This window comes from Tupaia chinensis, unplaced genomic scaffold, assembly GCF_000334495.1.
Source record: "Tupaia chinensis unplaced genomic scaffold, TupChi_1.0 Scaffold000226_1, whole genome shotgun sequence".
NCBI lineage: Eukaryota > Metazoa > Chordata > Mammalia > Scandentia > Tupaiidae > Tupaia > Tupaia belangeri.
The window spans coordinates 495,566-516,053 of NW_006159701.1; the positions used below are offsets into that span (position 1 = coordinate 495,566).

Below are 20,488 nucleotides of genomic sequence, written 5' to 3' on the forward strand. Positions count from 1 at the left end.
GTCCCGGACCCAGTGGCATAAAACTCATGCCGGGCACGTGTGCGTGTGTGCCCAAGATCCTGAGAGGAGAATGGAAAAGGGATTGCAGTGTGGCCATCCCCCGGGGGGGTGATTTCTCGCTTTCTGTCTCTCTGTCTCTGTCTGTCTGGCAAGCACGCACTCCCTATAGCAAAAACCTCTCCCCAAAACGAAAATAATAAAAATAAATAAATAAAAAGAATGATTTATTTGGGACCAGCAGATGGCATAATGGTTATGTCACTGGACTCCCACATAGTCAACTACAGTTTGAATCCCGGGCCTGGTGGCTTAAAACTCATGCTGGGTGCATGCGTGTGTGTGTGCCCAAAGTCCTGGGAGGATAATGGAGGTATATAAAATTTTTTAAATTTATCATTGTTGGGACCAGCTCATGCTGAGCCTGTGTGTGCACATGCTGAAAATCCTAAGAGAGGACTGGAGGGGAAGGGATTGTGGCGTGGCCATCTCCCCTTGGGGGGTGATTTCTCGCCTTCTGTCTCCCTGTCTCTCTCTATCTCTCTGGCAAGCGCATATGCCCTATAACAAATACCTCTCTAAAAAATTACTACTGTTATTATTCTTAAAATTTGCTATAGTGCACGTGCTCTGACCAGAGAGACAGAGAGAGGGAAAGTGAGAAAGCAAGTCCCCAGGTCCAGGACTCAAACCGCAGTCAATCAGGTGGGAGTCCAGTGCCTTAACCACCATGCCACCTGCTGGCCCCTGTGTACTGTTGATTCTAATTCAGCAACGGTCAATCTTGGTGACTCCTTCCCAGGAAAAGCCATGCAGAGAAGCCTTCCTTCCGGGTTTGGGCAGGTGAGCTGGCAGGAGAGTGTGAGGTTCATGAGGTCACCACAGGTGTCTGACAGTGGCCTGTCCGAGGGGTGGAGCGCTTTCATGCAGCCCAGAGGGGGTCTTACTAGGTTGGGGGGGGCAGAGGTATCTAGCTGTGGTCGGGGGGCTGTGTCTGTCTGTGAGCAGGAGGACCCCTCCAGGTGTCCCAGAGGCAGAGCAGCATGTTCCAAGGCCCTGAGCAGGGGCCGTGACCGAGGGCTGCTGACTGGGACGTCAGACCCTGAGAGCTCCATGGTTTCCTCCTCCACATCGAGGGAGCTGTCAGTCCCAGTCTTCCCATTGGTGCGTTCCCATGTCCCCCAGTGACAGTTCTCCCCCAGTGACAGTTCTCACCATGGCGGTTCTCACCCAGCATTCTGACCGCCTGCGTGCGTTTGTGTTCTTTTTTTTTTTTTTTTTTGGGGGGGTTTTTTTTGTTTTGGAGAGGCTTTTTTTGCTATAGGGTGTATGCACTTGCCAGAAAGACAGTGAGAGACAGAGAAAGCGAGAAATCACCCCCCACCCCCAGGGGATGGTCATGCCACAATCCCTTCTCCTCCATTCTCCTCTCAGGATCTTGAGCACGCACGCACACGCACCCGGCGTGAGTTTAAGCCACCGGGTCCGGGACTCGAACTGCAGTCAACTACATGGGAATCCAGTGACATAGCCATTACACTAACTGCTGGTCCCCAAATTGTGGTTTGTACACCACACACAGTGGCAGGGAAGACTCATGTCCATCTCTGTACTCACGGAAGGCGCTCAGCAAACACCCGGCAGAGATAGAGGGAGGGTTCTGATCGCGTGCGTGCCGAGAACCCAGCGCTGTGTGTGTACGCGGGCTACTAAGTCAAGGCTGAAAAGCTAGGGGAGCCGAGTTCTCCAGCCGAGGGAGATGCCGTGGGCATGGTTGGATTTCCAACATGCACACGCCATATGTGCATGCCCTGTCGGGGCTCAGGCTGTGGTCCTGGGTCTCCCTAGGCTGCTGAAACTCAGCGTGCCGGGATGAGCCTTGCTCCGCCCCTGCCCACTTCTGGCCTGGGAGTGTGTGGGCAGCCCTGCTCTCCGTGAGCTGTGACACCAGCAGTCACATAGCCCCACTTTGGCCCTGCCAGATTGGGTACGTGAAGCCCATCCTCAACCTGAGTGCAGGGGCTGGAGTGGCCAGGGGTGGAGGGCGCCGCTGGCTCTGCCAGGGAACGCTCTCTTGTCCTTTGTCATAGTCCTGTGTCTTGCGTCTCACTACCTATGTGTCTCGGAGCAGGCTGCCAAGAGGCCTTAGGGAATGGCTGTGCAGGTGAACAGCCCTGATTGGAGGTGGGTGCCTGGGGCTCTGGAACCCCGTCCGTGGTCTCTGCAGATGGAATTCTTCAGTTTTCAGCTTCCCCCATCTGTCCTGTCCTGCCTCTCACCGTGTCTTGATGGTGTTCTCTGGTTTGGGGAGAAGGAGTCCGTTAGCACCACCAATTGTGTGAGGAAGAGAAAACACCGAAATCTGCCTGTCTTTGCTTCCTGAAGCCTGCTGAGGGAGTCAGAGCTGGGGAGCAGTGGGGCGCCCTGGGAAAGGAAGTGGGAGGCTTGCGTTGCTAAAATAAATACCTTTTCCTTTTTCAGCCCATGTACATAGGTACTGGCTAGGGTCACTTTTGCAGGAAAAGACAACACTGGTTCGAAGGGGGGCCAGGGAATTAAGCATAGTGATTTGCCTCACACTTTTTTTTTTCAATTTTTGCTATAGGGCGTGTGCACCAGCCAGAGAGATACCGAGAGAGAGGAGGAGAGAGAAGAAAAGTGAGAAATCTTCCCCCAGAGGGGGTGGCCACTCCACAATCCCTTCTTCTTCCTCCTTCTCTTGGGATTTTTGGGTATACACACACGTATGCATCCAGTGTATTTTCTAAGCCACTAGGTCCGGGACTCGAACCGTGTACTCAGCCATGTGCCATCCAACTACCCCAACCGCTATGGCACCGGGCTGGCCCTCTCTGGCATTTTGGAGGTCCAGAAAGGAATAAAAAGATAAAAAGGCAGAGCTGAGGGACCAGCAGTTGGCATAACGGCTATGTCACTGGACTCCCATGAGGTTGACCATGGTTTGAGTCCCGGACCCGGTGGCTTAAACTCATGCCGGGCATGTGTGCGTGCGTGCCCAAGATCCCGAGAGGAGAATGGAAGATAAGGGATTACGGCATGGCCATTCCCCCTGGGGGGTGATTTCTGGCTTTCTGTCTCTCTGTCTCTCTCTGTCTGTCTGGTGAGTGCATGCGCCCTATAGCAAACACCTCTCAAAAAAAAAAAAGGCAGAGCTGAATGGATCCAGAACTTGAGGTTAAGATTCCGCTGTGTGGTTACGAGCACATTGGGAGACCTCTCTGGGCCCTTTCCCTTTATCTCTATAAGGAAGGTAAAGATGATCCCTGCCTCTTGGGGTTGTTGGGAGTTTACCGAGAGAGGAGGGCTCCTGCTTTGACAGACGAGCTCCCATAGCTGGATGGACAAGGAGCTTGAACCCCGAGCTGCGATCATCGTGCCCACGTCACAGCACGGTGATGAGATTTAAGGAACTTGTGCTCGCCTTACCCGCGGGCTCACTCCCACGGAACCCAGTGAGTTGACTGTTATTCTTATTAAGAATATGAGGCAGCCTACACAAAGTAGGCATTCAGCGGAGAACCCAAATTTAAACTAAGAATACGCAGCAGGCTGAATGAGGTGGAGTGAGAAAAATGACAGATTTCTTTTTTTTTATTTTTTAAGTTGATTTATTTCTTCCATGAATGACAGAGGGGCATCCCCAATAGTCTTCATGCCAGCCCACGCTTTAGCCAGCCCTGCGTGTTCAGGGATGTCTCCAGCGTGAACTGAGAACCTTCCCATGTGGGTCCTCCATGGGGAGTGTTGTGTTATGTCTGCACCACTCTCTGGTCCCAAGCTTATTTATATTTTTTAGATGCACTCGGAAAAGTAGCAGGGGGAAAGATAAGGGACTCCAGGACAGTCTGGTGGGGTGAGTGGGTGATGCATGGGTTCCACGGCTACACACCAGCTGCGTGACCTCAGGGCTCCTGCGTTGGGTCGCTGTGTGCGCTTGGCTGGGCCACTTCCCTTCTCTGCCTGGCGCTCAGCACAGGGTTGTGATGAGGGTCAGCCGGGATACCTGGTGTGGGCAGGCTCTGAGAACGCGCTTCGCTTAAGAGGAGTGAGGCCCAGTGGGGCCGAAGCCTGGACTGTGTGGTGTGAGTCTGGGATGGAAGCCGGGTTTGAATCCCAACTGTGCCTCTTGCTTCCTGAGCGAGGCCAGGCCGGTTACTGTGCTCCTCTGAGCTGGTTTCTGTCTCTGAACAGCAGAGATCACCATTTGGAGCCGTAGGAACTGGCCCTGAGATGAGCTGCGTTGGCAAAGTCCTGACTTTGCGAATGTTGGCTCCTTCCCCGTTCCCTCTGAGCTGGAACGAACTTCAGAGACATCCGTTTAGTCCGCTCCCGCTGCCCAGAGCTCAGGCAAGTGGGGAGACTAGCCTGAACTTGCCCGGTGAGGTCAGTGGGGGGCCATTGTCCAGAATCTGGGCCTCAGGTTTCCCTGACCCATTTCCCCCCAGACCATTTGGCCTTGACCTGACTGTTTTCCACGTTTCCTTTTTTTCAGTGATTGCTTCTCCATTTCCCACGTTCTTAATCCCCATGGATCCCCAACCGTAACCATGGCAACGCGGGTCGAGGTCGGCTCCATAACGTCTCTGACAGGGGTGCCGGGCCTTGGAGAGATTGGTAAAGAGGACACCCTGAAGCGGACCTACTTCCTCCAGGCTGGTGAACCCTCAGGGCCTCCCTCGGCCCGGATCTTGGAAGGAAAAAGCGCCGTGAGGAGCCCGGCCCGCTTACTCCCTCTGCCGAGGCTCGCCCCCAAACCCTTCTCCAAGGAGCAGGCCCCAGAAGTGAAATCTCCAGTGTCGTCTTTGTGGCCCGGTCTGACCAAGTCGTCCCCTTCCAGTGGGCTGTCTGAGGAGGTGGCAGCGAAGGATCTGGACCAGAAGATGCCTGGCTTGATGGGGCAGGAGGCCCGTGGCGGGGAGGGGTCGAGGAGAAGCTCCTCTGCATTCAACAGGGCTCCATTTCCCCGGCCCGGCCCCAACACCATGATCCTCTTTGAAACCACCAAGCCCGGCCCCGCTCTGAAGAAGGGGGTCAGTGACGGGGCTCAGGACGTCCTGCCTGGCACCAGGCCTGAGGTGGCCGTCAAGCCCGCCCTGCCCGCCCGAAAGCCCTCGGGGACCCTTCCCAGACCGGCCTCCCTGTCGCAGGACATGAAGCTGACTGCACCCCAAGAGGAGTCAAGCCCAGACCAGCCTCTCCCAAAGGCCAGCAGCGTGGAGGACAGGGCGGACCCTGCTCCGGAGCCCAGGCCTCGCCTGAAGAGGAGGCCCATGTCGGCCATTTTCACCGACTCTGTTCAGCCTCCGAAGCCAGGCGCAGTGGGGGTGGCCACGGTGGGGAAGGCGCCCCCCACCCCTCCTGAGAAGACGTGGGTGAGGAAGCCCAGGCCTCTGTCCATGGACCTCACGGCCCCGTTTGAGAGCAAAGAGGCCTTGCTGAGGAAGGTGGCCGAGGAGGGAAACGGGGCAGCCGGGGGGCCTGGTGCCCAGTGGCGGACCCCAGAGAGGCCCACCCCAGAGCCCAGGGGGGACGGGGAGTGCTTGGCCAGAGAGACTTCCCCTCAGGACCCAGATGCCGACTTCCTGGAGGTGGCCAAGAAAATCCGCGAACGGCATGAGAAGATGCTTTCAAAGCAGGTGGACACCGGCAGCCCCAGGTCCCCCGGGGGCTCAGCCAGGGCCACCCCCAGAGATGACCAGAGCCCTTGGGAAGAGAAAGCAAAGCTGGACCAGGAGCCGCGGAAGGTTCCTGAGTCCCCTTCGCCCAGGTCGGGCAAAGGCCTAGAACTTGCCGAGGTCAAGAGCAGAGTGGCCAACGGGGAAGCCCCGGCAGGGGACGAGTGGACCTCCAGGGGGAGCGTCAGGAAGCGGATCAGCCTATTTGGGGAGGAGGGCGCCCTGGGCATGGCGGCAGGGTCTGAGTCCACCTTGGCCACCCCGGAGTCCTCGTCGGCAGCCGCAGAGCCTGGGAAGGGGGGCGTGAGCGTCCAGGAGCGGATCAAGGGCTGGCCTGCTGAGAGCCCCTCCGAGGCCAAGCCCGAGGTCAGCAAGAGGGTGTTCCAGGCACGGCCGCTGTCGGCAGATCTGACCAAACTGTAAGTGGGCACCCCACATTGTCTCAGCCTGCAGATGGCCTCAGACTGCCCACTGGAGACCCCGAGGGAGGTGGTGGTGGTTTCTGTGTCTCAGATGAGGACGCCGAGGGTTGGGGTTAGTCCAGCTCCCCTCCACATATGACGTGTACCAGGAGTGGGACTCAGTGCCCAGGTCCCTTGGCCTGTCTCAGCCACATGCACTCTGAGTGAAGGGGGGTGACCTGCTCATTTCACACAAGCGGGTTGGAAAGGTGAGGTCCCATAAGGAGGCCGGGAGCCGGGTGTCACTCCAGGTCAGCCTGTCTCCAGGCCTCCTCTTCCTTCCGCAGAGTCGGAGAACACTTAGCGTCAAGCCTAAGCCTCCCCGAGTGTGCTGCGAAATACCAGAGGAGTCGGGATAACGTGGGCAAATGGCTTCCCCTCTCTGAGCCTCAGTGTCTTCGCTTCGAAAATAGAAATAATCCTAAAACCTTCCTGAAGGGATTGGGGTTAAAAACTCAGAGCGACAGTGCTGGGAGTTGCTCCTCCCACGGGCAGCCCTCGGTCCATTATGGCTCCGAATGGCATATATTATAAATCCAGTTGGTTGATAATGACTTTCTAAGCTGAGTCCACCTCTGACCTCTTTTGCTTTTCTGTTTTCCCAAGTGGCCAACACAGGGAAATGCTACCTGGCGGGATTGGCCAGCTCTTAATGACATGCATGCCACCACCCTGGCTGGTGTGGGGTGGAGCGTCCAGGGGCGGGCCTCTGGGCAGACTGCTCTCCCAGCCTTGAGAACCAGGGCAGCCCACTGGGCCAAAGCTACGCCAGTGGCTCTCAACCCTTTAAAACCACCCAGAAGGCATGGTGGTTAAGGTGCTGGGTCCCACATGGCGGACTGCATGGTTAGAATACCGGGCTTGTTGGCATAAACATGTCAGGCGTGCTTGTGTGCATGCCCAAAACCCCTAGGGGAGAAGAGAGGAGAAGGGATTGTGGTGTGGCCATCCCTCCTTGGGGTGCTTTCTTGCTTCCTCTCTCTCTCTGATTCTTGCTGGTGAGTGCACACACCTGTAGCAAATTAAAAAAAAATAAAATTAATGCCTGGGCACCACCCATTTTACCTGCAGAGGGACTCATACAAGAAGTCTACAAAAGTTTATGGAAACATACATAGTATGAAAAAGTATGCATGGATTTCAATTTTTTTTTTGCACCAAAATAAGCTCACACTTCCCATTTTTGCATAAACTTTTCGAAGCACCCTTGTATTTCGGTGATTTGAAAGCTTCCACGTGCGGAGGCCAGCAGGTGGCACGGTGGTTAAGGTGCTGGACTCTCACATGGCCTACTGTGGTTAGAGTCCTAGACCTGGCAGCTTCCTTTCTCACCTTCTCTCTCTCTTTCTCTCTGTCTTTCTCTGGGGAACGCCCATGCCTCATAGCAAATAAAAATAATACTGCTAATAAATGAAAATAAAAAAAAATCTTAAAAAAACAAACTTGCAGGTGATTGTCATGGGCATCCAGGTTTGAGAACTCTTCGGTTACCGTAACAGAGAAAGGACCCCATTTGTCTCCTATCTCTGGGTCCCTAAAATGCCTTGGAGGGGCCACCTGATTTTGACCATCCGACAGACGGGAAAACTGAGGCCCCCGAGCTGTTAGAACTCATCACGGCCTGGTGCCGGCAAGGAGGCAGACCGCGGACTGCGGGGTGGGTCACAGCTGAGCAGTTTAGTCTCTCCCCACCTCTCTTTTCAAAGCCTCAGCCCTGAACAAACACAGGCTGCCTCTTCAGGCATTTGCACCTGAGGACTCTCCACTCCCTTTCCCCTTGACAACTGGGAGAACTGGGGCCCAGAGAGGGGCAGTGACTTGGCCCTGGCCATCTAGAGAGGCAGAGGAGCCCACTGCCCCGGCCTTCCACGGCAGCCCACTGCCTCAAGTCCTCAGGTGAGGTGGGTCTGTGGCCGAGGCTGTGCCCGGGGTTGCTAACAACCATTAATTACGCCTCCTGGGACATCTTCATTCTTCCCCGAACGCCCCCACGTAGCTATTAGGGCCTTGGGTAGCCTCTTATCTGCACTGTAAAAGGGGACAGGAGGGGTTAATTATCTCCTTTATATAGATGAAGAAACAGTCCCAGGTGAGGTCACATGCCCATCCCAAGCGCCCGCCCGCAGTGGGGCCGTAGGAGAGCTGGGACTAGCTCGCAGGTATCCTCACGCCAGCCTGGGTCTCCTCCAACCCGGTGATGCTGTGTTTGAGGTAGGCTGTCCCCACGATGTCCTCTTCCTTTTGACGACCGGAAAAGAAATGCCCTTTCTCAGAGCAGATCGGTCCAGGTTGCTCTTCAAGGCTCCTGTCACCCCAGAGCTCCTGAGCTAGTCACGGTGTGTGGATCCGTGGCGGGGAATCGCGGCACTGGGTCCCACGCAAGTAACGCTGATCTCTGTCCTAGGTTTTCAAGTTCGGCTGGAAGCAACGAAGCCACGTACGAGAAGTTTGCTGAGCCGAGCGGCGAGCTGCCCAGGGGACCGAGAGAAAAGGTACCGGGTGGCTGGGCTGGGCCCTTCTCGCTGTCCAGCGGGCGGTCGTACTTATCGGAAGATGCGCTTTCATCATCTGCTGGGCCCGGCAAGGGATCAGAGACTGTCATGACCAGTGAAACACTTTTCCCTCTCACAGTGGGACTTACAAGTCAGGATGCCCCAGCCCCAGGCGTGCGATGCTGTTAACAAACGTGATTGCCAGGTGTTGATTTTTTTTTTTTCCTCTGCAAAGAGGCAAAGGGACACAGCTTTCTTCTATATGAGTGTCTGCTTCATTAAAGAACTAAAACTTGGATTTCAGATTTAGTGGACACGCCCTTGAGTTCCCTTTCATGGTTGTCTACTGTACTTGTCCCGTACTAGTACAGTAGAAGACAGAGGTAGGTCGTCAGCAATTACATTGCTTGAAAAGTCATTTTGTTTTATCTGCCTAATAGAAAAAAGCTTATAAAAGAACTGCTAGGTCTAACTGGTGTGTGGTTGATGCCTTCTGTAGAGTTTCTTTTTTTTTTTTTTTTGGAGAGGTTTTCGCTATAGGGCGCGTGTGCTCGCCAGACAGACAGAGAGAGACAGAGAGACAGAAAGCAAGAAATCACCCTCCAGAGGGGATGGCCACGTCGCATTCCCTTCTCCTCCATTCTCCTCTTAGGGTCTTGGGCACACACGCACACGCGCCCAGCGTGAGTTTAAGCCACCGGGTCCGGGATGCGAACCACAGTCGACTACGTGGGTGTCCAGCAACATAGCCATTACGCTAACTGCTGGTCCCTGCCTTCTGTAGAGTTTTGATTTTTATTTTGAAGTGCACTTTTTCTTTCATGGGAAAGAGACAGGGAGGGGGAGAGAGAGACAGGTTCTCTTGGCAGAGTCTCGCCATGCCATGATCCCCCCTTCCCCAGCAACCTGGCAGCTAGCTGGGGTCACAGGGGTACATGGTGTGCTCAGGTCAATCCAGGTTCAAATCTGGGCCTTCCCAGATGGCTCCAGATTTATGCCATGGGGCCTGAGTGCCTGCTCCACTGCTCTGGGGTAGAGTCGTAATTTTGTTAAGGTGTTTTTCCACAAGGTGTGTGCGCTCACTGGAGAGGAGAGAGACAGATAGATAGAAAGTGAGAAATCACCCCCAGGAGGGATGGCCATGCCACGTTCCCTTCTCCATTCTCCTCTAGAGAACGGAGGACAAAGGACTGTGACATGGATGTCCCTCTGGGAGGCGATTTCTCACTTTCCCACTCTCTCGCTGGTCATCGCATCACACTGTACAGCAAAAACTAAAAAAATAAATCACCAAATAACTTGCACATTTTGAAAGTCAAGGAGCACTGAAGTGCATAAAATTAAAGGGTCCCCTCCTCATCATTTGTAAAATTTGCTGTAGAGCACATGCGCTCACCAAAGAGAGACCGAGACAGAGAGAGAGAAAGTGAGAAAGCAAGCTACCGGGTCTGGGGCTTCAACTGCTATCAGCCATGTGAGAGTCCAGAGCCCTAAGCACCATGCCCCCTGCCAGCCCTGGAAATGACCATTTTTCAGTCATGATAGGTATGCACTTGGCCCCACAGTCATGGCCGTTTCTGTTCCATCGTCCACATTCTCAAGCATTCGATAGGTTCCGTCTTGACGGTCTCTCGATCCCTTGTTGTTTGAGGTACAGAAGCAGCTGTTCCAGTCACCTCCCCTCTTCCTTTCCGTTCCAGATCCTTAGCACTGAGCAGTTTCTTTTTTGCTTTCTTTGTCCAGCCAAAGGAAAAGCACAGTGTGGATGGAGCACCTGCCCCGAGAAGCTCCTGGAAGCCCGGGCCGCTCCGGGAGAGATCCAGGCAGACGGAGCGGGAAGACGGCTCTGACCAAGACCCTGACAGCTGTCGGGGTGAGCACTCAGGACGACCGCTGCGTCCTTCTGAAGTCACTCCAGAAGATGACGGAAGCTTCCAGACCGTGTGGGCCACGGTGTTTGAGCATCACGTGGAGAGGCACACCGTGGCCAGCCCGTCAGGGCGCTGTCTGTCAGCCGCACCTCCTGGCGATGTGGCTGATGGCCACGTCTCCGAGCCCACAACCAGGCCCGAGAAAGGCTCTCGGTTGGGTAAGGAGTCGCTGGAAGTGATAAACCCCAAGAAAGAGAACTCCAGGTGGTTCGACAATGCAGAGACAGAGAGATCGGGACGAACTGCCCTTCCAAACGGTGAGCCCAGACGGTATCACACGCCCCTTCTGGAAAAGTCCCCTCTGGGTGAAAAGCTCAATAATAACCCCTTCCTCAAGCACTCAGAAAATCCGTCCCCTCTCCAGAGGATTGAGCCCAAGTATGATGTCGTGTACACAGTGGGGAAGCGTGCACACAGTGAGGCTGTCTCCACGGCACTGGAGGAGAAGGCTGTGGCTCTCCGAAGTGGCAGGCCACTGCTCGCACCGAAGGGGGGACAGCTGCCCCAGGAGGCTGACCCGGATTGCAGTCCGGAGGGCCAGGCGGGCTCTGTGCAGAGGGCCAGTTTGATTTGGGAAGCTCGAGGGACGCAGGAGGCCACGGGGCCAAAGCCCGACATCCGAGAACCAAAGGAAGTATTGGGGGTCCACTGCCCATCACCCAAGTGGATGGGCGGGATGGCGGCAAGTTGGCAGAAAGCCCCCGTGGCGGTCAGTGACGAGCCCTGTGCTCCCGAGGGCACCTCTGTGAGGGTTATCAAGGCTACCTCCTGGGAGGCCCAGCACCAGGGGCCCGAAAGGGCCGGAAACAAGCCAGGAGGCTTTGTCTCAGCCAAAGAAAGGGGCCCTCCCCAAGGGGATCCCCTGGATCCTTCTTCCAGGGCCAAGGACAAGCCCCCTGAGCCCCGAGGACAGGCACGTTCAGATGTGGTTTCTGTGCAGAGGGGCTCCCTTACCGCAGAAGGCCCACGGCCAGCCCTGGTGCCTGAGCCAGAAGTGAAAATGCGGAAAGCCGGTCCCACGGATCAGAGAGTGGACAGATGGAGGCGGCGGACTTTGCCCCATGACGTGAAATTTGATGTATTCAGCTTCGTGGCCCCAGAGAGCCCTTCGAATGTGGAGCAGAGACAAGCAGAGTATTTGACCCCCACAGCCGGTGCCTTAAAACAGCTGCCCCACCATCGGCCGGACGCCCAGGAGCTGAGCCCAGCGGCTGCACAGGACAAGACGTTCCCAACGGTGAAACCAGGGTCCCCCGTAGAGCCCAGGGCGACATTTTTTGCAGTAACCTATCAGATTCCTGATACTCAGAAGGTAAAGGGTGTCGTTAAGTCAGGGCCTGAAAACTTGCCAGAATATTCTCGAAAGATAGCTGCTCCTCCATCTCCTCATTCTTTAACATCTACTGCAGTTTCTCATAACCATGCAGAGCCCCCGGACCGGGCCAGGGGAGGAGAGCGTGGAAGCGTCAGCAGTTCGAGGACTCCAAGGCCAGCAGATCGTTCATCAGCTCGTGGCGACGGGACTCTGGACCCTTCTCGCGAAAGAATCGCTAACGTGGACGCTTTATGGCTTCGCCGGAGATCTGAAGACATCACCGGATTTCAGAACGATTGGAAGGAGAGCGGGAGCAAGGTGTCCCTCAGCAGCAGCGCCCCCCAAACTACCCCGATTTCGAAAAGTCGTCCGAAAGATCTCGTCAGAAGGAAGACGGACGTGGTCAGTGAGACGTTCCCGGGTAAAATCCGAGACACCTACCGGTCCAGCGTCCTGGACATCGATGCGCTGATGGCCGAGTACAAGGAGCGGCCCTCGACAGTCCCCGGGGAGGCCCAGGAGCGGAAGGAGGGTCCGAGTCCGGAGCCCAGCGTGTCCCCTCGGGAGAGGCCCGGCCAGCGCGGTGGGGTGGACCGGAGGAGGAGGAGCCTGAAGGAGCTGTCGGACGCCGAGGGTCTTCAGAAGCAAGCTGGCCGTTCTGACACGAACCACCGTCCCACTCCTGGTTCAGGCCAGCAGCTGGCAGAGACCCCGGGGACAGCCGCCAACACCAAATCCAGGCCTCCTCTCTGGGCCCTGCCACACTCGGCTCCTTCCGAAAAGTCTCCGGGGGCCTCTTCTGTCCCTGCAGGTCCCAGGAAAAAAGCCTCTGGAGCAGCGGAGGACGAACCCAAGGCCGTCGCTAGTAAGCACCCCGGCACAAGTCAGAGTTCCCCTGCCACGGCCAAGCCCTCTGCCCAGGAGGGTCCTGGCGGCGGGGTCAGGGTGACACCCAGATCGCCTCCCTCTGACCGGAAGAAAGGGGCCCCAAGGAAGTCCACGGGGCGTGGAGAGGAGGGCAGTGTGCCCCAATTTGATGGCCACCCCCGAGACTGTGGAAGGCTGCCCCTGGAGGTCAAGAGGGCTTGCTCAGAGAAGGGCCCACCTGCCAGGATCCGAGAGGGCCTGTCCGTCATGCAGGAAGCCAGAGAGCGCAGGCGGGAGCAGCCCGGAGGGAGGCCCAGCCTCTCCGGGGAGAGTCCAGATGCCAACATGGGACCCTGCCGCCGGGAGTCAGGGACTCGGGACAGTCACAAGGTGAGTTCTATGTCTCTTAGTTCTGTCAGACACTGATTAGGCTCCAAACTCAGATCTCCGGTGGACCGTGTGGGCACGCCCATGGGTAGGGTCAGGCCGGGTGTGAGACTCTAGGGAGCGGCGGGGCTTGTGGCAGATGGAGAGCTCGTGCCACGTCTGAGGAGGGCAGTCGTGCCTGGTTCTGGCTGGTTCTCACCACGTGACAGTGGTGGCCCTGGAGTGGCAGGCCTCATTACTCAAGGACATCTGAAAGTCCCGGTTTCTATGTGTAATCCCCTCCTTAGGAAATGAGGGCATCTCAGTCAAAACATGCAGCTCAGTCCGAAAAAGATTTGTCTGCTCCCCCCTCGCAGCCCGCGGGCCCCCTTGTCCCAGACCTCTGGCCTAGAATGGCAGTAACGACCGGTCTCGAAGCTGGCTTGACGTCTACCCCCTTCCTATTGGAGCCACAGACTCTGGCATCATGCGTGATATTCCGTGACCATTCAAGAAATGTTTGTTGAATGACCGAATGAGCGACCCTACGTGAGCCTCAAAGGACGAGCCACGTTGGTTTGAGCCCTCACGAGCATTCCCTGGCAAGTAGTATTTTCCAGGAGGTGATCCTCAGGAGGGGAGTGGAGAAGGGGAGCAGATGACGCAGGTGCCACTGTGGGATGTGAGGCTCGTTCTCACCGGGGACCCCGGGCAGCGGCACCAGACACCTCTCGAGCTGTCCCACCCATCAAGTCACCCGGAATTCGTATTTTCCAATGCCTCTGTCCCTGCCCAAGGCCGATTCTGAATCCCCCCTCCTGGTTGGCACCGTGCTCAGCGTGGAAGAAGACCCTCACCTAGCAGGACGGCTTTGCCACTGGCATGAGTCAGAGTGTGGGAGGGCGGGCATGGTCATCTTCCTGCACAGATGGCAAAAACGGAAGCTCAGGCTAAGCGACTCAGCTGAGGTCACACAGTGACAAGTGGCAAAGCTAGTGTGTGAGCCCAGACCTGGCCTCATACCTCGTGGGTATAGGACGCGTTCTGATAGGCCGCCCTGGAGAACGGACAGCCACGAGGGCGGGGAAGAAATCTGAGGCATGGAGGGTGTTCTCGGGAAGCTCTTGATCTGTGTGGGGTGGTGGGATACTTGATCCAAGGCCAGGAAATGATATGGTGCAGAGTGGGTGCTGGAGAAGAGGCCCAGGAAGGCTTCCCGGAGGAGGTGCTGGCTGGAGCCCAGCCGGACATGAATTTGGGGGAGCCGATGAGGGGCGGTGAGGGCATTCTCAGCAGGGGCATTGCACGTATGAAGGGCTGGAGGCGGGAGTGAACATGGCGTGCACTTTGTGGAAGCTGACTCGGTAACCCCCCAAATGAAGCAGTAGCAGCCAAGCAGGGCCCAGTGCCACACACGCCCCGTGCAGGCCTCGCCATGAAAGACAAACCCGTCACCTCCCTGAACTTCAGTGTCCCCGTCTGTATAAGAGGACAGGGACCTGGTCTTGAAAGTGGTACCTTGGACACAAAACAACGGGATGCAGTCAGGGAGGTCATGAAGTGGGGGTTACCTGAAGGTGAGAGGGAGGACATGTGGCATGAGATTAGAAAGCAGGTCCCTAAAGGCTATGTTACTGGACTCTCATGTAGTCAACTGCGGTTCGAGTCCCGGACCCGGTGGCTTAAACTCACGCCGGGCGCGTGTGCGTGTGTGCCCAAGATCCCGAGAGGAGAATGGAGGAGAAGGGCTTGTGGCATGGCCATCCCTCCTGGGAGGTGATTTCTCGCTTTCTGTCTCTCTGTCTCTCTCTGTCTGTCTGATGAGTGCATGCGCTCTATAGCAAAAACCTCTCCAAAAAAGGAAAGAGCTAAGAAAGCAGGTCCCTCGTGAGCGGCCGAGCTCTCCCCTGGGCTTGTGGCATGGCCATCCCTCCTGGGAGGTGATTTCTCGCTTTCTGTCTCTCTGTCTCTCTCTGTCTGTCTGATGAGTGCATGCGCTCTATAGCAAAAACCTCTCCAAAAAAGGAAAGAGCTAAGAAAGCAGGTCCCTCGTGAGCGGCCGAGCTCTCCCCTGGGCTCGATCGTACAAATGTGCTCTCTGAGCCTCCGCTCACTGCTCACCCGCTGTCCTCCCAGCAGTCACCCTGCCCCTGCGAGCCTCAGTTTCCTCGCTGGGTTCACAGCGATCTGATCCCTGCCTTCCCTGCCTCAGCCCAGCATGGTTCCCGTCCCTCCCTGCAAGGGCTTTGCCTGTGGCAGTTACTGTGGGGACAGTGGGAGAGGGAGGAAGCCGTGGAAATGTGACACTTCATCCGTCGGCCAGCACCTCACTCAGGGGCCCGCTGGCTGTGGGAGAGCCAAGCGGAGGGGGTGCCTGTGCCCGGCCGTCCCCCAGCCGGGACCTGGATGCCTGCCCGGATGGAGCGCAGGCCCCAGGAGTGCTGGTTGTCAGGGGATCTGTTTTCTCACCAAGGGACTGGGAAGCCCTGGACAGCTCCCCGTTTCTGACTTCTCTCCTGCCTGAGGATCTTTGCTTCTTGAGCAAAACAAACACACCAGCAGAAAAACCCATAGAGAGGTGGTTCAAAGTTCAAGCCTTACGGGGGTGTAGGATGTAAAAGGGAGTGTTCCCCCACATGCAACCGCTGTTTCAGATTTTAAATTTGTCTAATTGTTTCTTCCATGAGTGAGAGAGACAGAGAGAGAGAGAGACAGAGAGATGATTACCCCTAGCGAGATCTTCACCCTGCCACCTCGTTCCAGCCTCCGCCAGCAATGCATCATGGGAACATGGGCGGCTGGCAGTCCAGAGAGATCTCGGGATGCGAACTCAGACCCTCCCACGTGGGCAAGTCTCACAGGGGATTGCTTTCCCACTGACCCCTCCAGCCTCGTACTGTTACAGTTTCTCATGTCCTCTAGGATTTCCCACACTGCACGGTTACTTATTTTTAAATTAAATTAAATTAATTATTTTTTAGAGAGATTTTTGCTATAGGGTGCTTGCATTCTCCAGAGATAGATGAAATGAGAACTCAGCCCCCTGGGGAGGGCGGTCATACTGCAGTCCCTTCTCCTCCATTCTCTCCTTGGGATTTTGGGCACACACACATATGTGCCCAGTATGAGTTTTAAGCTGCCGGTTCTGGGACTTGAACCACAGTCGACCATGTGGGAGTCCGGCGCCTTAACCAATATCCCACTTGCTGGCCCCATCATTTAAAAAAAAATAATTATTTATTTAATCTATCGTTATTATTTTAAAATTTTCTATAGCATGTGTGCCTAAATGATCTCCCATTCTGTGGATTGGCTTTTAGTTTTTAAATTGATGCCCTTATTTATTTATTTTTTTAGAGAGAGATTTTTGCTATAGAGCATGCACACTTACTAGAGAGACAGAGACAGAAAGCGAGAAATCCCCCCTCAGGGGGCATGGACATACCGCAGTCCCTCCTCCATTCTCCTCTCAGGATTTTGGGCATGCATGCACTCGATGTGAGTTTTAGTCCACCAGGTCCGGGACTTGAACTACGGTCGACTACAGGGGAGTCCAGTGATGTAACCATGACACCATCTGCTGGTCCCAAATGATCCCCTTATAGCATAAATGTTTTTAAGTTTGACAACGTGCATTTTACCAACGTTTCCCTCGTTGCTTGTGCTTTTGGGGTCTTGCCTAAGGAACCGTTGCCTAAAACAGGGTCATCAGGATTTATGCCTATATTTTACTTCTAAGACTTCTGATTTTAGATCTTACTTTATTTTTAATTACTAGAGGGTAGGTTTGTCCTCCAGAGACAGAGAGAGAGAAAGTGTAAGAGAGAGGGAGAAACACCCCCGAATGGGACGTGGTTGTTCTGGAATCCCTTCTCCATTTCTCTGTCCTGTTGGGATTTGGGGTAGGCACACACATGTGCCTGGTGTGTTTTTCAAGCCGCCATAGCTGGGATTTGAACCACAGTTGACTCTGTGGGATTTGAGTCCTTTATCCACTAGGCTATGGGGCCAGCCCTAGCTCTTACATTTGGATCTTGATCTCTGTCGGGTTGGTTTTGGTGTAGAATATGAGGTTTGCGGTGGAGCCCGAGTTGTCGATGAGGTGGAGGAGAACAGAGGGCACCCACGGGCCGTGGCCCGTAGAGCTGAGGGGCGAGCAGGTGAGGAAGGAGCATTTAGAGGAGTCGAGGGCCCGTCTGGGCATGTGGATCAGGGAGGCGTGTGAGCCGCGGGGAGGAGGCGCTGAGTGGTGGTGGGGTCTGTCTGGAGTCCCCACACTGAGGCGTCTGGAGTCCCCACACTGAGGCTGAGTAGGGAGGCGTCTGGTTGTGGATGCGATTTATTCAGAGCCATGGGGGGAGTGTGGAGGGGCCCAGAGCGATGGAGCAGTGGAAGAGGGGGCTGTGTGCCTGACCCGGGGAAGCTGGGAAGGACCAGCTGAGATGGGAAGGAGGAAAACCAGCAGCCACAAGGAAAGAGGCCGTGGGGGAAGGGATTCGACTTCCCTCGTTCTTACTGATGCCTGTGTGCTTTTTATTTGTTTGTTTGTTTTGAGAGATTTTTGCTATAGGGTGTGTGCGCTCCCTAGAGAGACAAAGAGATATTGAAAAATCACCCCCAGAGGGGATGGCCATGCCACAGTCCCCTCTCCTCCAGCCTCCTCTCGGGATTTTGGGCACACACGCACACGCACCTGGCGTGTTTCAAGCTACCGGGTCCAGGACTCAAACCACAGTCGGCCACGCGGGAGTCATCTTAACCACTACACCACCTGCTGACCCTGATGCTGTGTGTTCTTAAGCAGGCGCCTCCCCTCTCTGGGCCTCCATTGCCTAGTTTGCGAGGGGAGGGTGTGCAGCATCTAAAGTCCAAATTCTGGCGGCCTGTGTTTGCTGACCCGTCAGTGTTTCCCTGCTACATAACTGGGTGGAGAGAGCGACAGGGCTGGGAGGACCACCCCATTCTTGAGCTGTTTTTCTTTTCTTTTAATTTTTGTAAAGAATTATTTTATTTATTCATTCATTTATTTATTTTAATTTGACCAGAGAGAGACACAGAGAGAAAGAGAGAGACAGAGAGACAGGGAGGGAAAGTGAAAAAGCAAGCCACCAGGTCCAGGACTCAACTGTGGTCAGCCCTGTGGGAGTGTCCAGCACCTTAACCACCACGCCACCTGCTGGTCCCCATGTGCTGTTTCTTTATGTGTCATTGCGTGTGTGCGTGTGCACACGTGCATTTGGATGCATGGAGCAATGTTTAAAATAAGGTCACCGAGAAGTAGCAGTGGCAGTCATGAGACTGGCTAACATGCTTGGGGTACCCCCACCGCCAGGGACGGCGGAGACGAGGGTGACCCAGGCCAGCACCCAGGGCTCCTGTGCGTCTGCCCCCTGGTGGCGGTGCTGTGTCAAGCACCTCCCTCGCACTGACCCTCACTTGCTTTGCCGACCTGGGTATGGTTATTGTCGTTCCTTTTCCAGATGGCTGAGACTCAGAGAGCACTCACCTCAGGTCACACAGTTATTAAGAGGTCGAGGCTAGGGGCCAGCAGTTGGTGTGATGGCTCTGTTGCTGGACTCCCGTGTGGTTGACTGTGCTTTGAGTCCCGGAGTGGGGGGTGGTTTCTCGCTTTCTGTCTCTCTGTCTCTCTCTGTCTTTCTGGTGAGCACGCGCGTCCTATAACAAAAACCTCTTGGGGGGAGGTCAAGGCTGGGGGCAGATGACAGCAGGTGACGTGGTGGTGAAGGTGCTCGACTTCCACATGGCTGACTGCAGTTTGAGTCCCACACCTGGAGGTTTGCTTTCTCACTTTACCTCTCTCTCTCTCTTTTTGGCGAATTAAACATAAATAAATGAATAAAATAAAATAAATAAATCTTAAAAATTAAAAGGAAAAAGGAGGTCGATGCTGGGTCACCGGAGCCCTGACACACTGTCCGCGCGTGTGACCTCCGATATTAAGGCAGGAAGATTTCTGGCCGTTTAGTTTTCTTCTTTATCCCTTTTTGGTACAGAATGGACTCTCTCGGTGTGACGGTTTCCCCTGGAACTAGAAAGGCCCCCAGTAAAGTCCGTTTCTTATCTTCTGTGTCTCAGATGCCGCTGCGGGACCTGGAGAAGGAGGATGCCTCCCAGGATAACGGGCAGGTGTCCCCTGTGGCCTTGGGCCCCTGGAGAAGCCACAGCTTCTGCAAGGACAAGCGGAGCGGGCCCTTTGTGGTGAGTGACCGCCGCGTGGCTGGAGAGGAGGCAGCCTCAGGCGGTGGCGGTCGTTGGGCACTGCTGGGAATGTGGCCACGTGGGCAGGCCAGGCTGGTCCAGGGGCTAGCAGAGGGTGAGGACCGGCAGGTGACAGTCTGAGAATGCAGTGTCACCTGTCTCCCTGGGCTGTGGTTCTCCGTGTGGACGGTGTCTGGGTTCTGCTGGGGAAGCCTTCCCTCCTGTCGCATTTCCAGCCCAGCGTGGAACCCGGCATGGAGTGGTTGTGAGAACATGTGCTGGTGTTGGAAGGTCTTGGGTTCGAATCCCACCACTGTCTCTTGTCAGCCTCTTTGCCATCTCGAGTGTGATTTCTCTGCACTTTGGTTTTCTCATGTGGAAAATGGGGGCTTGATTCCTGCTTCTTTAGCCCTGTTGCAAGGATGGAGTAAGGTCTCATGTGTGGCCCAGAGCACGGGACGGCGCTTGGTAACTGGCTATCGTCATGAACTGGGCCAGAGTGCGTGGGTTCAAGTCCTGGATCTGCATTCCTTTGTGTGCGACCCCGGACGGGCCTCTGGCCTCACTTCCTCATCTGTAACCGGGATAATAACGGCCTGAACTTGCAGGGCTGGTGTGGGCTCCGATGTGATAGCGCGTGGGGTGTGGCGTGGCACGTGGCAGACGCTGAGTAAGTGTTATCGTCACCATTATTACTGCCGTTGGGATTGTTGTCACCTCTTGTTTTCAAGCTCCATGGCCATTGCTCACCTCTCCCCTTGGCCCAGCACTTCCTCCCCCTCAGCCCCTCTCCTCCCTGGTGAAGGGAAGAGGGTGAGTGACGGGGTCCCTGGGGAAGCCGCCTCCCCCAGGAGCCTCAGCATATCCATGCACGTCCCGGCCTCACCGGCTCTGATGGCTTCCTGTGTTGTTCCTTTCCTTTCCTTTCCTTTCCTTTCCTTTTCTTTTCTTTTCTTTTCTTTTCTTTTCTTTTCTTTTCTTTTCTTTTCTTTTCTTTTCTTTTTTTTCTAGACAGGGTTTTGCTATGTCACAATCTTCCTGCTTCAGCTTCCTGAGTAGCTGGAGTTGCAAATGTGTCACTATGCCCCTCTTTTAGTGTGGGCCGGAAATTGAGCCCCTGCCCTCTCATGCGGCCTCACCCTTC

At 55.4% G+C, this 20,488-nt stretch overlaps 1 protein-coding gene across 1 annotated transcript in view; it reads left to right on the top strand.

Moving 5' to 3' along the window:
• Positions 1-4,515: 4,515 nt before the first annotated feature.
• The window catches only part of KIAA1671 (KIAA1671 ortholog), a 150,862-nt gene continuing 134,889 nt past the window's right edge, over positions 4,516-20,488 (top strand). The window contains exons 1-4 of the mRNA XM_014587610.2: positions 4,516-6,112; positions 8,559-8,646; positions 10,390-13,149; positions 19,222-19,344. Coding sequence (XP_014443096.1) covers positions 4,566-6,112; positions 8,559-8,646; positions 10,390-13,149; positions 19,222-19,344 — 4,518 coding nt within the window. The 5' untranslated portion in view covers positions 4,516-4,565. The remainder of the gene's footprint in view (positions 6,113-8,558; positions 8,647-10,389; positions 13,150-19,221; positions 19,345-20,488) is intronic.